Raw genomic sequence first — 17083 nt, forward strand, 5'->3', positions numbered from 1 at the left:
TGTATGTTTTCTGTTGTGTGGGCCATCTACTTTCGTCACAAGAACTTGAATTTGCATCAATAGAGTAGTCTTTCCTGAACAGTAGCATGTGGGTGCAGGTGAGAGCAGACTGAAATGAAAAACAGCGAACAGTTGTTGAAAACCTTTCAGGAAACAATTAGGCAAATGTATGTTTTCTGTTGTGTGGGCCATCTACTTTTGTCACAAGAACTTGAATTTGCATCAATAGAGTAGTCTTTCCTGAACAGTAGCATGTGGGTGCAGGTGAGAGCAGACTGAAATGAAAAACAACGAACAGTTATTGAAAACCTTTCAGGAAACAATTAGGCAAATGTATGTTTTCTGTTGTGTGGGCCTTCTACTCTCGTCACAAGAATTTGAATTTTCATCAACAGAGCTATCTTTCCTGAAGAGTAGCATAAGCAGCATGGGAGCAGGTGAGAGAAGCCTTTAATGAAAAACAACGAAGAGCTTTTGAACACCTAAATGCATACACCCCTTATGGTTGTGTCTGTGGTTGTGTCCTTCACACAAGAGACTTAAAAATAATAGTTTTGTTACATGTATGTTTTCGAATTTGTTTAGCTGTTCCCAAAGAACACGGTAAACAAAAAAAGATAAATTTTTCATTCGGTGTCCTTAGATTCCCCTCAAAAGTATCAAATGACCACCGAAATTCCCAAGAGAATGTATTCGCCATTTTACCAAAGCACATTTTGGCTGTTCCTGAACATATTCTTTATCCATTCTAAAAACTTTTTATCTGCAAAGATTGGTTTTTAAGAGTTTGCCAATTTTGTGCGTATGTCCTGACAACTCCTTAGAAAATGATTCACCTTGCTCCTCTATTCATTCCTACTTTGAGAGCAGGAATGGAACATTTGAAATTTCAAAATACTTTGTTTCGTTAATTTTGAAGATGGACTGTGAAATAATGTCATCCATCCTTATAGTGCCTCAGACGAAACGCAAAGAATTCTGACTACTCGCACATAGAAAGTTGATTTATTTTGCAAAAAATTAGTTATTTTTAAATAGATTTTGTTACTGGCTATTGTGATAAGATGGAACTCGTACATTCTAGATTGGACCTCATTTAAAAAAGAGAAAATGCCGCAAACATTATAATGTAACAACAAACTCATCATGGGAAGGAAATAAATGCAATGATAGGGAAAACGGGACTAAGATTTCCTTGAGCTATTTTAGGGGCCTGTTTTTTGTTTCTGCTTTGGTTTTATCATCTTATTGGTTCAGCATGCAGTTAATAAAACCTGATAATAGTAAAAATTTGTAAAAGTTTGTTCAATTCAGCCAAGGAAATGGTAATGGAGCTCGATGGTAAACAGGAGTGCCATGGATAACCTTTTAAAAATTCAGAGAGATTTGGGGAGGGGGGCTAAGCACATGTTTTGTTGGCCGGATTCTGTATTGGCAATCATCTTATCATGCTTTAAATTTCCATGGAAAAAGAGTTTCCAATCATTTGTTGGGTCTACAAATAGTTACAATGGTTCCATATACACAACGGAGTATCTTTCACTCAAACACAAGTATATCGGGTATAAGTGTGGTCATGGATGTGACTTCTAGAAGTTGCCGGCTGTAAAGCCCTCTTCCTTACTTTTTAGGACGGCATTCTTGAGTGGAAAGTGCTGAAAATTTTCAATTCTGCTTTACTCTATCGTGATGATTTATGCATACTTTGACAAACTGGTCACTAAAGTTGTTAGTATTGCCGTCTTTATGAAATGACCAATCACGTTATCAGAAATTATTTATGCAAAGGCGCACGGGACAGGGAGCTGAGGGGGTTTCAGCCTCCCTAGATTCGGGCAGCTAATTTTTTCGGGCAAAATTTGGGCAAAGGCCTTCTCCAAAGGACAAAAAGTATCAGAAAAAACTACACTTTGAACATGGTTATAAATTTTTGAGATGAAAAAAGCAACGGAATAAGGTAAAAAAACCTGTCTTATGAAAGCAAAGGAGCGACAAGAACAGCAACAGCACAATTAGTACTTTATATGTTTGTTGAGGAAGCAAAAGAAAGCAGCTATTCTTCCACATCTTCTCTGCATTACTCTTATCGAAAAACTTTGCTAGCAGCTTTGAAAGTTTCTTTAAATTAATCTATTATAATGTCCTCATCTTCATCAGAATCATTTAGATTGATAACCCTGGGATTTCTTCTTAACAAACTTCGTCTCTGGGATTCCTTCGAAAGAATCAGCACCAGCATCCTTTAAATTCTGTCGGTAGCAAAACTTCTCTATAAATTTGTCGATTGAAAAGGCTGTTGCCTCACATTCTCACCAACCAGATAAAAAAGGTAGAGGATGGACTGGTTGTTAACATACACAGCATCGCAACGGCTGCTACAGACATAAGAGACACAACTGAGAAGAATGTTTCGACTCTAAATCACATAAAATTAGAAACAGAAAACATTACAAGTAAAAAGATTATAAGCTATCACTTAACTCTCACATTTAGTGTTTTCTTTGCTTGACATCAGGGGCTAAAGAGGGGAGGTTTAAAATAAGGGAGGGGTTTATGTCAAACTCTTCCTTTAGAAGGAGGCTTAATAGAGAGGGGGCTTAAAAAAGGGGGAGGCTTAATAGAGCTCTCACGGTAAGCAGAAAAACTAGCAAAGTTTCAATGATGAAACAAACAAAAGTTAAAAAATATGGCGCTCAAAATAAACAAACACACTCCGTGAAAATTATAGTTTTAAAAGGACTATCAATATATGGAAGTATAATGTCTATGAAATTTCATTGTCATTTGATTGTTTTTAAATCACACGCACACAAAAGCACGGAATTGATAGCGTCAAAGCAGGCTAAAGTAAGATTTTTAATTTTCATATTGCTTTCTCGTCTAATATGCTCTTGTTTGTTGTACTTGTAAAGTATAAGCTATTTTTAAAATTGTAATTTTTAATTCAATCTTTGTCTGCATTAAAAATATCAGTTTTCTTACTGAAGCCTACTTTACACAGGGCATTACTTTACACAAATTTAAGATTTGTTTCTAAAATGTAAGTATGTTAGATACATAAAATCTGCAGCTAAAGTTTATTATTGAAAATGAAAATGCTCAATCAATAAATAGTTCATCAGCTAGTAAACCAATTCCTGCACCAGTTTGTTATGAAGAGAAAGAAAAAGTTTATCAGTTAGCTGCTACAAAAGACGATTTATAATAAACGCCAGGGCCTCTGATGAAGGGAGGGGGCATGGCCCTCTCACATTTTGCAAAACAATAGGGCATTTTTAAAAATTGATATTACAATATAAATCACATTACATTATATTTTTGAAATTGAGTGTTATATATACATTTTATTCCCCATAGTCATAGCAACGTACAGGGGCGTAACTTGGCCAATAGTTTTTGGGGGGGGGGTGAAATGGGTTTCTGCCCTGCAAAAATGAGTGGTGCCCTGCAGACCTCGTAGCAACGGTTTGTCTATAGGTTACTAGTGAAAGCTTTACCAGTGAACACTGGTCTTTATCAAGGACAAACTTCTAAGCAATAAAAACAAACTTGAAACTTCATTGCCTATGAAATTTTTATTTCTCTACGTGAGCGTAAATTGTTTTTTTAAATTCACTTCATTTAACGTTGGTTTGCAAAATTAAGCTGATAAACAGCTAATTGGGGGGGGGGGGTACATGATGTAGACAGCGCAACGAAATTTAGCCCAGTGGAGCTAAGAGTCGAGTTTAGTGAGGTAGGAGGACCCACCATGGTTGGGTCCGACGTGAAGAAATTTTTTGAAATTATATGTTGTAAAAGGGCTAAAAAGCATCTTTCAGACAAAAATTTACCAAATTACTATTGTGCTAAAAGAAGTGATTGTTTATTGAAAATATTATTGTTTATTAGGAAAAATAGGGAGGGGGATGTCATGCTAAAACTCTAGTGTTAGACGTTGGGGAAGGAAAGAAACGGCAGCCTTTCGTTTCAGATTGCACGTAGTTGTGAATGACAGAGGAAGATGTTGTTTTGATTGGGAGAATTTTTTTTCCTGAACAGAAATGTGCAATTTCTTGTATCAAGAAGGCCATGTTTACACATCCAAAATTAAAACATTGCAATGATACAGAAAATGATTTACTGAATTAATGCAAATAAAAGAAAAATAATAAAAATACACGTGAAAAAGCTAGCAATTAGATGAAACAAAATCGGTATCTTAACGATTTATTATGTTTTTTAGTTCATGCACTGTTAAAAAGTAATAGGAAAAATGATAAAAAAATTCCTAGCTTGACCAAAGTGAGCGACTTCAGCCCTTTATTCCCCCCCAGTGACGCCGTGCTTGTTATGAAAATAATTTACAACTTAAATTAATTTGCATGACTCAACCTTGCCCTCATAAACATATGCATCAATCATTGCATCCATTGGCTATGACTTTCGGTAAGAAATGCTTTCGCTTTGCAAATAAGGGAGCTTTTCCTTACATACCTGTTCCGTTCTCTAAAATGCAATGTCAGGAAGGGAGGTTCATAACAAATACGATATTTCCATTTCAAAATTCCTAAACGGCTTTTTACGAACTTCACAGGTGGCATTTCTGCGTGGCAATAAAGCTCTTCTAGGCGCCCTGCGAAATCTTCGATTGCCCTGCGAAATCGACTATTTTTTGGATTGTCACACCCCCCCCAACCTCCGGTAGTTTCGCCCCTGGCAACGTAGTATGTTCTTTATCTATACTTATGTAAGAACCAAGAATTATTTGTTCCACACAAAACTCCCGAGAATAATGTGCAACTCTAAATTTTCCTTTAAAAAATTCCTGCTAAAGCCCACAATGTAATAAGAGTGCGTTGTTGCTTTATGCCTAATGGCAGCAAAATTTTATATCCTGAGAGTTTAAGACCCAAAATGGTCCAAAGTTCGCAGCAGTTCAATAAAGATGAAAGACACTAGCTTCATGGACCAAGCGAGCAAGGGTAGTTTTATTGTACCTAAATGCATAAATTTGCATTAATTTATTCGATCTTTTGAGTTTGGAAGACATTTATGCGCTATTTAGTGGCAATGGCCAGAACATCTGTGTGTTTTGGGAATATTCCCGACTTTCGTGACAGAAATTGCACATTTGGATGGAACATGGGCTGTAAATTTTCGAACTTTATGTTCATTCGGCCTTTTTTTTCTATTTCCTTTGCCAAGATACTCGATCATCGAGATAACTATTCTAACTTGAAAAACTGAGGAGGCAAGGAAAGGGGGTGTGGAACTTCGTTTCCATCACTCAACTTCATTTTCGTCTTCAACTTGGTCATAAAAATTTTGGAGGAGTTTGCCGCAATATAAATTTTTATTTCCTCGTACAATAAATAGGCCATGTGCACTTCTACAAGTATATATACACTTTCTGTCAATTCAAAGCTTTATCATATTGAAAATCAGAAATGAACAATGCGTTGCCAATCTGTTTTGACTCTCTTCCAAATCCCACTTCTTGTGACAGCCCATTTTTCATTCTGAGCTGTGCCTAGCTTCCACTCACCAATTACAGATGTCGGCAAACTTTTCAATCTATTCGCAAACATAGATTTGCGAACTGCCAGTGTGTTTTCAACTGACGTCCACACCGAGTCATCCACATAAGAGAATTCATAAAAGTCATCCTTCAGCAGGATGTAGCCTGTTCCCTTAGGATCGACACCAAATAGGTTGCGATTCTCTGTGTTTATTCCTACAACAGAATGAACATAAGGCAGATGGTTCAAGCTAAGTCTCTCACTGCCAATCCGATAGCAACCTGGCTTGTTCCTTGGTAAATACAGTCCTTTTTTGATACAGAAAACCAGTGTGTCGTTGACGTCATCAAAAATTATGGAGAAGAATGGAACATTTAAACGACCTGTCTCGGTTGGCAACGTTGTGTCATCCATAACTTGGCATTTGAAATCAACGTAGTTATTCGCTATATAAACAGCAGAGCCATTAAATTTAGGTAAATTTCCAGTGTACGAATATTCCACTGCTATCTCGCCTTCAATCATGCTAGCTTTCCTGACTTTTTTGATAATGTTAACTTTAAAAGATATGTTGAATGACTGGATGCATTGAAACCAGAAAATGTCGGTTTGGAAATGAATCAATCCAGGGCGCGTAGTGTTTTTTGAGACTTGCAAGCTGGTGGCGCTTTTCAAAATGGTTTCAAAACTCAGCACGGTCAGCAGTAGTGGGTTATAGGATACATAAACCTGCACATTGTAAGCATTTGCTGTGCTTTCTCTACTGCCTTCAAGCTGATGTCGCAAGGTAAAGTTAACTATAACTGTGTCTCCATTTGAGAGCATAGCCTCTCTTGCCTCTTTGTTCACTGCAATATAGTGTCCGAGATGTGCTTCAAACTGTTTCGGCGGTTGTATTGAAACCTCTTTGCCAACAAGACAGATCTCTCCGCCACTCTCGAAGCTAAGCATGCCCCATGCCACAGGCAAGCCTTTCCCATTGTCGATTGCCTGAAAAATGTGTCGATTGCCTCAAAAGAAAGATGCTTTAATGTTTTATGAACAAAATTACAACCAAATAAGCCTCTTGTATCGCAAAATTAGACCTGCAAATAATCTAAACGTCGGGTAAAGACAAAATTTGTTCGGGAGACCATGCAATAGCCCCCTTTCGTGGTCATAGCACAGGCGCATTATCACTTGAAGCCCTGGCCGAAAGTTCAAGAGTTTGTGGTCACAGACAGAATAGCTTTGCGAATACTGTTATTAATGCGCATGTGCCATGACCCTGGGACGCTGATTGGTTAAGATGATATTGTTTCGAAACAAAGGACTAAAGTTTCTTCTTCCGAACACCTAATATCTACAATTCTTAATGTGGGTCGATAGCAACGCAAGAGGAACAGGCAATATTCACTGAAATCCAGCGCAGAAAAAGGCCAAACTACAAAACAGTCATGTGAAACAGTCATATGGAAACCATTTATGTGAATTGGAAATAAAACATAGAAAATATACAAAAATCAACGTTATTCGAAGGCCGTTTTGATATTACAGAGCAAACAAAAACTGTTGGGAAATTTTGTGCTTAGGATAAGCCTTTCCTTCCATTTTTAAGTTCAGTTCTGTTTTCATTATTTTTATAGTCCATGCAACGTTGGCATCACCAGTTATCACACTTTTTAGACCATATTTCCTCTAATGAATGCCGCCCTTTATGAAACTTTCAGCCAACCATTTGTAATAAACATCGCCCTCTAATAAACGCCACCCTCTATTAAACGCCGCATCTTGAAAAACGGCATTTATTAGAAAAGAAACCAAACAAGAAATAACGAATAGTTAACATACTTACTATAAGAAGGCTATGAAAGTTTTCATGTTATAGAGAGGAGGACACTGACCTCTAACGGAAACAATGACATCTCTTGAGATAAAAAATTTTTCGCGCAATCTTTAATAGGTGTTTTCGAAAAAGAAAACATTTTTATCTTTTTTATCGTACTTTGTCTTGTTACTTTTCACCTGACAAATTTTCATTTTCCATTTAACGCCGCCCTCTGATAAACGCCATCCTCTATTAGACGTTGGATTTTGTAATAAACGCCCTGACGTTCTTTAGAGGAAATACGGTAACTGGCCTTAGTGATATTTGTTGTCAATGTTTACAGCACGCGTTTATAGAATGTAAAATTGAACATATATTATTGAACACTCCTAGAGACAGGTCTCATACCAGAAAAATCGGAAAAATTTTCCAGTCAAAGTTCTGAAAACCGTTTTAGGGTCGCTAGATGCACTGTAGAATCAAATTTTACATAGGGACTTTTGAATTTTTTCTTCTTGTTCAAAATGGCGGATCCGTTGCAGAATGGTGGATTTTTAACAAAAAAGTAGGCATTAAAATAGGCTTATGCTCATATCAATTGCAGGTTTCGGATGTTTTCAAGTGGATACCTATTTACTTTTTGTAAATAAACTATAAAGATGCGTCTATTAACCATTATCTTTCATAATGGTGACATTAATTCAAAATGGCGGATTTTCAGAATTGATTATTTTCAACAAGATTGCTTGCACTGATTCGTAATGGGCGAAAATGAATCATGGATTTGTTTCATGAAGAAAACATCAAGTCCCGTTAACAATTTGTGCAAGTTAGGTTCCCGTCTTACCATTGCCACCGAAAGATAATGCCATTAAATTTAGGGCCCCTTGAAAATCAGCGCTGCTAAAGGGCTAGCCTCCACAAATATTTGAAATGAAATAAAGTGAAAAATAAAGCACTCTTGCATTTTAGAATCAAATAGTTAACCAATGCACACGTTCTTGGTAATTATTTGAAGCAATCAGTTGTAGATTGACAATGAAATCAGTACCCTGGGTACCAGCCTCACTATATAAAATAATAGAGAGTCTGGTCTAGTGCGCCCCATTTTCGTTCTCTGCCTCAAGATTCCAATCAAATCAGGTTTAAAACGCCATTTGGCAGCAAAAAACATGTGCGAAGCATGAAATTAAAGTTAGCACAATGCAATTATTAAATGTTAATCATTATTAAATTTCGTATGCAACTTAAAATAAGTCTTTTGTAATTTCCTCATAAGTTGTGTGTACTTTCAAAGTCTACTTCCTCACTGTGAAGGCAGCGCGCTTGGACACCGCGGCGGCTAAAATCATCACGTTGGAAGTTCACCACAGCAAATATGGCCAATACGACAAGCGAAGCCCTGTATGCCGGGCGAAATATTAGCCATAACTGATTTACTTGTGTTTGATGTTGTTTGTTCTTGGCGCCTTGCGGTGTTTCTTATTTAATGCACTTCACTACAAGGCCTAATTTCTTTGCAATGAGAGACAGCCTGAAATATCAGAGACTTTCTAAAGCCAGTTGGCAATATGGCGAAGGTGTCTCTTCTCTCTACAAGCAAGGCTTTCAATGCTGCTCTGTGTTAAGTTCCACAACATGCGGAAAACATTCTTTGAGTACAGTTTTAACAGCATTTTCAAACTCGATCGTTACGGTCGCTAGCATTTATTTATGTTGTGTTCTGTTCAATGTTTTACACCAGAGCTACGTTTATTGTTTCACTGTGACCTTTGAACGTACAGAAATCTGTACACTCGCTCCTGATTGGTTAATATCAGCACACCAGAACGAGAATGGGGCGCACTAGACCAGACTCTCTATTTTGTCTAAAGTGAGTCTGGTACCCAGGGTATGAAATCAGTCACCAGCAACGCTTGCATCAGTTTTGGCACAACCTGCATTTCAGCTCCTTTTCGAAAGTGCGATATCAAACCATAATGAAATGCAAGCGAAAACTTTGTGGAGAAACTACGGGGTGGTATGACAATGCTATATCTGATAAGTCTAGTGAGGCAAAATTCTATTGAGCGGCATCTTGCAGCTGAGAGGGTATTGATACCTAAGTGTTTGCATTTGGCCATCTGAACAATTCACTGTATCATTCGTTCCAGCGTGTCAAAATTGTAGACATGTCAAGCAAACATTCCAGCATGTCAACAATGGAACGGTTTCTGGTGGGTCGTTTCTTTCCAATATATGGTGATTGAGTTACAAAGACGACCATAAATAGGGAAAAAATGAAGGTAAGAGGAGGACCATTGTAAGGAGGTTTCAGCACAGACATGGCTGCTGTAGACACCCTCATGAGAACGAGCCGTTTCAATCAGAAATTTACGGATGAAGCTGAAAGAGAGGCTGAGACTATTTAAAAAGTCATCACATGAGGAAAAAAGAGCATTTTCATTAAGTTTAGGGGTTATCTTTGATTGCTACAAAGAAAGCATCATCAAACAGCTCACACAATGGCGTCATAGAATGCCAGGATAACAGATGTTCATAACAAACCCCCTCAAAACATGTCTGGGCAGAACAAACGGAATTCTTTTCTTCGCAACCCGATAATGGAACTGATTTTCACTAATAGTGAACATCACATTTGGTTTGATGGCAGAAGGACCATACTATTGGTAAGAATAGATTTTGCTGAGAGAATGCCCCATTCTTTCCGAATACACCAATTTGAATTGTATCTGGGGATGTCTAGTAATGTTGAGAATGTCTCGATCCGCCCCTGATGTGCCCCTGAAAAATTGAATAGGATCTACTTGAAAACATTCAAAATCTTCATTTGATATGTGCCTTAGCCTATTTAATGTCTACTTTTTTGTTAAAAACCTTTTGGCAACTGATCCGCCATTTTGAAAAAAAGAAAAAATTCAAAAGTCCCCAAATAAAATTTGGTTTTACAATGTCTAGCGACCCTAAAAACGGTTTTCAAAACTTTGACTGGAAAATGTTTCCGATTTTTCTGGTTTGAGACCTGTCTAAGTTTTATTACTTACCTTTCCTCTTATGAAAACATTAAAATTGCTAAACTTGGCTTCTTTATTTGAAAATGTTGTTGATACTGCAATTGTAAAGGGCGAAATAACGCTCTTGAGTTTCCTAACAGTAGCAGATAAGCCTGAAGTTCCATTTGCATACACTGATGTCCCATTCAACCCTGTGCCAACCATGAATTGATCCATGTTATCCGCAAGTGTTGTATTTTGCTCATGAACAGACATTTCAATGTTAACAAGACCAGACCAGGCTGATGTTCCATAGAACGTGAAATTTGCTTTTACTATCTCTGACACTATGAATGTTTCTTTAAAAAGACCGTCTTGGAGGAAAATTCCTTTTGGAGAGCAGCCAAAAAGCTCCATCCGAATGCAATGTGTGACATCACCAGCAGTTCTTGTTTTCGGAACTATCCGAATAAAGCGCATTTCTGTCCTTTTAAACCAATGAACAACTGTTTCGCCCAAGGTTGAACAGCCTAGTGGACAAACATTCAAATATTCTCATTACTGACAATAACCTAATCGTTATAAACAAAGTAAAGCCCGGGTTTGTCCAAAAACTGCGCAAAGAACATGAAAATTATTAGGCCTTAATGAATATGAGGAAAGCTCGATGCTTAACCAATGAAATCTAGGGAAAGTTCCAAGGGGATGACGTTATTAGATCAAAGGTCTACTTTGACTGCTTTTACTGGAAATGCCATTACTTTTCATTACGAAAACTGAAAGATTTTGCAAAATAGATATGTAGTAAGATACAGTCTTAAAAAAAAAAGCCAACAATCTTTGTCAAATCTTTCATTATTCCGTTGCTGCCCAATCCGTAAGTTGATACTAGTCAGTTAAGGTAAAATTATTCGGCAGCAACATGCCTTGGTATTCCGGCTGGAAGGGCGGAGGGTTGGGGGTTGGGTGGAGGTCGTTGGGTGTAGTCGTTGGGGGGAGGTCGTTGGAGGAAGGGCAGCTTGTTAATATAGTTCCATCTAACCATTGAGGCTATGAATTAATAATAAAAACATGATTTATTTTTTAAGAATCCTGGTATTAGCTCAAACTCTACAGCTATTTTCGAGTTTTTCTAGTTCTGCTCATATTGGTTAAAGAGGATATGTTGAAACATCTTTGTATGCTAAAGCTTATCTCATGAGCTTCCCTTTCTTGTGACAAGCTTTAGAACAAGACAACAAGAAACTTTAGAACAAGAAAACAGATCAGAACATGATGCAAATAAGGATTTGAATTGAGCTGAACAGCTAAATTGAATACCTTTGAATTCAAAGTCTGTTGAATTTTCTGAGTAAGTGGACCAGTCAATCCCATTTGTACTGTGCTGTACAAAGAATGAAGTGACAGACATACGCCCCTTCCAGGTGCCGTGACCTTGCATCGCTATTCCACTCAGAACCTTGATGGATGCCAGATCGATCTGCAAATAGTCAGTTACTGGACTATAGGCACCTGAACACCAACCGGGTGCAGTTCTGTAAAGACGGGCTTCTTTGGGACCATACGCAGGAGAATTGCCGTAAACAGACTTCGCAGAAAATCTAGAATCAGAAAGGTGGCCAGTCAGCAAACCCATTTCCTCGTCGCATTCATCTGTTCCTTGGTAATCTCGAAACGCGAAGATCTTGGCCACTAGCATTGAGGGTCCTTTGCCAACGAAATGCACAACCTTCTCCCATTCTTTTCTACGATGTCCTGTGTACAGAAGTGCTACCATCGACATTTTCGTTGTGACTGGATAGGTTCTGGCGAACTCAGAAGACACGCCGAACCGCCTCAGTGCTGTTGCCAAACCGGTGTCAAAATTAACAGCATCTCTTACCGCCATTAACAAGAGTTTGTCGTCCGCCAGACCGTTGAGCAATGTTGCGAGTTGAACGCGGTGTGAACTGTAAGCGTACACGTCATACGCATTTGAATATTCTAATATCCCACTTTGGTAGTCAAAGATGGCGACGCTTATCCCTCTGGTCAGGGCGCTAAAATCGTGGCCGTTGACTTCAATGATTGACCGAGCCAATACACAAATTAAGACATCGTCACAAGACTCTGAGAACAGGCTTACCTCATAAATTCCTGAAAAAATGTATTAATTACTTATAATGAATCATAATGTGTAAACGAGGTAAAGCTGTTTAAAGACAGGCTTTTTATTCAGTGTTCTAACTAGTCAACTATAAGAGCTCTTATACTGTGCTCTTGTAGAAAAACTTGATCTACAGCATGTAGCAAACCAGCAGTACTATGGTTTGGTGCAAATTAAGTTCAGCACTTGCCCTGAAATTTAGCACGAACCTTCCTAGAGGCTAGAAAGATCATATCTATGGACTGAGCAAGAACATATCTAAAAAGTTTGGGTGTAGTTGCATCGTGTAATATTTTCTGTTAATGCAACTGATTATACTCATGGATCATTAAGGATTTGCATTTATTACAATGCTGCTTAATGTTACTAAAACCCCAAACAAATGTTACTCAGCCCAGAATTCTTAAAAAGACCTATTAAAGGGGGCCAAAAGGCTGAAAATCCGTGCAAAAATCAGCAAAAAACTGCAATCCGCAATGAAATAAAGTGCAAAGATGCGGTCGCGATTGCAAAACGTGCCGCGGCACAAAACGAGAAATAATCGCTTATAAGTAAATAGAAACATTGCTAGCAGTAACATTATAACAAATTCTTATGGTTTTCACTCTGTTTAACGATGCGTTGGTCCAAACCTTAGTCGACATCTATCGACAGCATATTTTCTTGGAAACTCATCAACATTCTTAAAGAAGTAAACCATTGCAAATTTACTCCGAAAAACGCAAGACGAATCTTGCTGAAGCCGCAATCTGCAAAAAATCCATTGCAGTGGCGGCGCCAAGAAATTCCAAATGGGATGCACCAGAAAGTAGAGGCATCTGCAAGCAGAAAACTTTTGGCGACCACATTAACTTCAAAATGCCTTCAAAATACGCCTTGCTGTCATTTTCTCACAATCATTTAAAATGTTCTACGTTTGATTAATTTCATTCTTCAAATGGAATTTATTATTTCATTAAGCCCCTTGACCTCGATGTCCTGGGGCAAAACTCTATTCATTTGAAATTAAAGGCAATAGACATGGTTTAAGCCATCTATCAATTAGCCTATCTGTCAATCAGTATCAGCCAATTAACAAGCGTGTGAGTGTTATCACGCTCACTGATTGGCCAATTTTTGATCGACAGAAGGTTTTGGATACATTAGTATATGTCGATTCATCATCATCAGGTACCATCTTCTATCAGATATATCGGTTGCCTTTAAATAAATGGATTTGTTGCATTATTATTTTTCTTTGCAAAAAAGTAGAGCGGGGGCTTCAGCCCTTTTACGCTTCCCAGGCATTGCCAATCCCGTAGGCCGCACGTAGGGATTGGGTCGTGACTGTGAAGCCGAAAACCTATATAACCCCCCCCCCTCTTATCGTGTGTCTTTTTTAGAATTAACTTTTATCCTAAAGAAGTAATGAATAGTCGGCAGATTCTCTTGCCTACTTTTGAATATTTAAAAGAACAACGCATTTCGGTCCCCAGTTTAAAGTTCCCCATTTTGGCAATCAAAGGAAAATCTCAGTTTTTCTCACATCATCTTAGGATTCAATGTACCGTACTGAACCAATGGAAAAGCGACCTAGCCTGTGCAATTGCCTTTTTAGCTGATTTTGACGGAACGTTACTGAACTACCTCTGCGGCTGACTTACCTTTGGCTAAGTGAAGGTGAAACAAGAATTGATCTTCCTCAGCGCATTCAGTCAGAATGAGGTCAGCCGCTGGCAACGGAGCCGCTCCCCCTAGGAATGGCTTCACACACTGGTGCGATGAAAGGTTCTCCAATGTCGCCTTTACAGTGTGGATGAAACTGCTTTGGGTTGTATTGCAGTCCGTTGTTAGACGCAGAAATCCGAGGTGGAAATAAACACATTTGCCAGTTCTGTAATGCTTTAAATGCCATTCGCTGTCAAAAACAAAACGGTCGCAGATATGCGTCTTCTGTAGCTTCATGACGTCAAGCGGAGTGTTATAAACCCAACATAGTCCACCAAAATGGCGAATGATGTACAGAGCTTCTGGTATCTGCCAAAACATACTGCTGCCACTCTGGCAATTTCGTGCCAGGACAATCTTCCTGCTTGGAAATGTATCATTTGTGGACTGGAGGCATTTGCCGCTCTTAAGATGCCTGATTATGTGGCTCTGCGCCTCGTAGTGGAAGTAAGTGTCGTTGCTCCCGCACAGTTGCGATAGTGACAACATTGCGTTTCCGTCTTCAGATGGAACGACGCACTGATTTGTCGGTACATGCATAAGGAACAAGCCCTTCCACCGAAACTTCTGACTTAGCGTGCTATGAAGGGTTAGAACTTTGCTGTCTTTATCGAAGCTGACTCCCTGTCCATCATGATGGAGCAAATGGAAACTACCATCAATTGACTCTGAAGCTATACAGGGTATTTGCACCAAAATGGCCAATACAAACCAGGCAGATCTTAAGCAAACTCCTACCATTCTTCAATCTGTAACGATCCAAACGATTGGTTTTCAAAACAGCTTTCTGTTAGTACCTACTGTTTGGCTGCTGTCTCGCGAGAACACTACAAGCAACAGGGGCAGCTCATTAAAGTGTTGATCACAATGCTGTTGCGTGGGTTTCGCGGGTACTTGACGGCGCATTGATGTTGGCATTAAACACATTACCTATACATGAGTGAAAAATGTAAACATAAACAATCACACGCATTCATAAATTAATTCATTATTCAAGGAACTTTTCCAAACTTTTTAAAAAGGGCTATAGTCTCACCTGTCTACAAAAAAGATTCTTTCAATAAGGAAAATTATAGACCTAAAACTCTACTAACGACACTTTCAAAGGTATTTGTAAAAGCAATAGAGCTTCAAATTTCTCCATTTCTTGAAGAAAAATGTTCGAAATTCCTATGCGCATATAGAAAACAGTTTTCTTCCAAGCACGCTCTTTTTAGACTAATTGAAGACTGGAAAACAGAACTGGAAAGTAACAAACATATTGGCGCTGTCCTTATGGATTTGTCAAAAGCCTTTGACTTTCTACCAAAAAAACTACTTTTAGCAAAACTATATGCCTATGGTGTAGATTGAAATTCTCTTTTACTTATAGAAAACTACCTGTCTAATAGAAAGCAAAGAGTCAAAGTGAAAGGTCATTACAGCTCCTGGGGTAAACTTGGACAAGGGGTGTCACAGGGATCAACACTTCGACCTCTACTTTTCAATATTTTTCTAAATGATATTTTTTACAGCCTTACTGAAGTGTCTTTATGTAATTTTGCTGATGACAACACGATATCTGTTACTGCAACAAATACTGATGAACTATTGCAACTTATAAAGATTAACACAAGAAAATGTCTTGATTGACTTAAATATAATGAAATGATTGCGAATCCCTCTAAATTTCAAGCTATCACAATCGGCAGCAAAGATAAATGCATAGATGAGTTTGAAATTGACCAAGAATTTGCAATTAAAATAGAGAAAAACGTTGTTTTGCTTGGTGTTCAGATCGATGAGATCTGTAAAAAAGCAACTAAACAGTTAAATTCTTTAAAAATATTGGCAAGATTTATGGGTGACAGAGAAAAAAAGATAATTATAAATTCATTTATACTATGTCACTTCAATTATTGTCCATTGATATGGACGCTATGTGGTGAAGGAAGTCAGGATAAGCTAGAAAAAAGAAACGAGAGGGCATTAAGACTAGCCTATTCAGACTATTCATCTTGGTACCAAGATTTACTTGCTAACTCAAAAGAAACTACCATCCAATCAGTTAGAATTTTAGCGTTCGAAGTTTATAAAACACTTAACAACCTTAATCCTGTTTTCATGAAAGACTATTTTGTACCCACAACAACAGGTCATAACCTTCGACTCAAAAACCCCTTTGACATTCCAAAAGCCAGAACTACCAATAATGGTATCAGATCATTAGGTTTTCAAGGGCCTAAAATCTGGAATTCACTTCTGGAATCAATAAAGACAGCACAAAATACTAGACAATTTAAGAATTCGACCAAAACTTGGTTCCTTGAAAACAAGTGCGCATGTTCGTTTTGCAGTAAATGAACTGGCTTATGCAATCCTTGAAATTGCTTCATGTTAGTCTTAATTAGTGTATATTCACTATTGTAAAAACTAACATTAAATAATCTACAATACAATACAATACTCTTCTCTGAAGGGTGAAACAACAAGCTTTAAGATGTTTTACTCGCTGGTCGTTGGTTAATGATATTTATTTCCATGGAAGGAACCACTTTGTCAACCTAATTGCATCTGAACGCAAACATAATTCTTCTGCATGTATAATTCAACGATATACAGGTTGATTGTTCGAAAATGGCAGAAAATGAATATTCGGCCACCACGACCTTGTGTTTCTTCTGGTTTGTTAACAAATTTCATCATAGGCAGTCTAAAGGATGTTTAAAAATGACACTTCACTTATGCGGACAAAAATAAATTTGTTTTATGGAATAAAAACGAATATGAATTCTTCCACAAGATTGGTGTTGTTTTTACTTGCTACGTTTCATTTTGTGAGATGACACCCGCTATGCTTGTAATTGTTGTATCTCGCGTTAGTGATTAACTAACGAAATCTCAAATTAAAGCTATATTAATCGAGATTTCAGTCGGAAAAAATTTTGCA

At 37.9% G+C, this 17083-nt stretch overlaps 1 protein-coding gene across 1 annotated transcript; it reads right to left on the bottom strand.

Moving 5' to 3' along the window:
- Nucleotides 1-1405: 1405 nt before the first annotated feature.
- LOC135694695 (uncharacterized) lies at nucleotides 1406-16986 on the bottom strand. Its single transcript, XM_089109837.1, has 4 exons — nucleotides 14091-16986; nucleotides 11622-12437; nucleotides 10353-10831; nucleotides 1406-6491 (listed from the first exon to the last, which is right to left on the bottom strand). The coding sequence occupies exons 1-4, from the start codon at nucleotides 14893-14895 to the stop codon at nucleotides 5424-5426; spliced, it is 3168 nt and encodes a 1055-aa protein (XP_088965963.1). The 5' UTR covers nucleotides 14896-16986; the 3' UTR covers nucleotides 1406-5423.
- Between the last annotated feature and the right edge of the window lie 97 nt (nucleotides 16987-17083).

Source organism: Rhopilema esculentum, chromosome 8 (genome assembly GCF_057945365.1).
Source record: "Rhopilema esculentum isolate cy_ngs chromosome 8, ASM5794536v1, whole genome shotgun sequence".
Classification (NCBI taxonomy): Eukaryota; Metazoa; Cnidaria; class Scyphozoa; order Rhizostomeae; family Rhizostomatidae; genus Rhopilema; species Rhopilema esculentum.

Excerpts from the sequence above, each read along its gene's own strand:
- LOC135694695 (XM_089109837.1), bottom strand. The coding sequence starts at position 14,895 with ATGGTAGGAGTTTGCTTAAGATCTGCCTGGTTTGTATTGGCCATTTTG. Across the intron at positions 12,438-14,090 it reads TCACCTTCACTTAGCCAAAG|GAATTTATGAGGTAAGCCTG; the intron begins GTAAGTCAGCCG and ends ACATTTTTTCAG. Across the intron at positions 6,492-10,352 it reads ATGTTTTCATAAGAGGAAAG|GCAATCGACAATGGGAAAGG; the intron begins GTAAGTAATAAA and ends CACATTTTTCAG.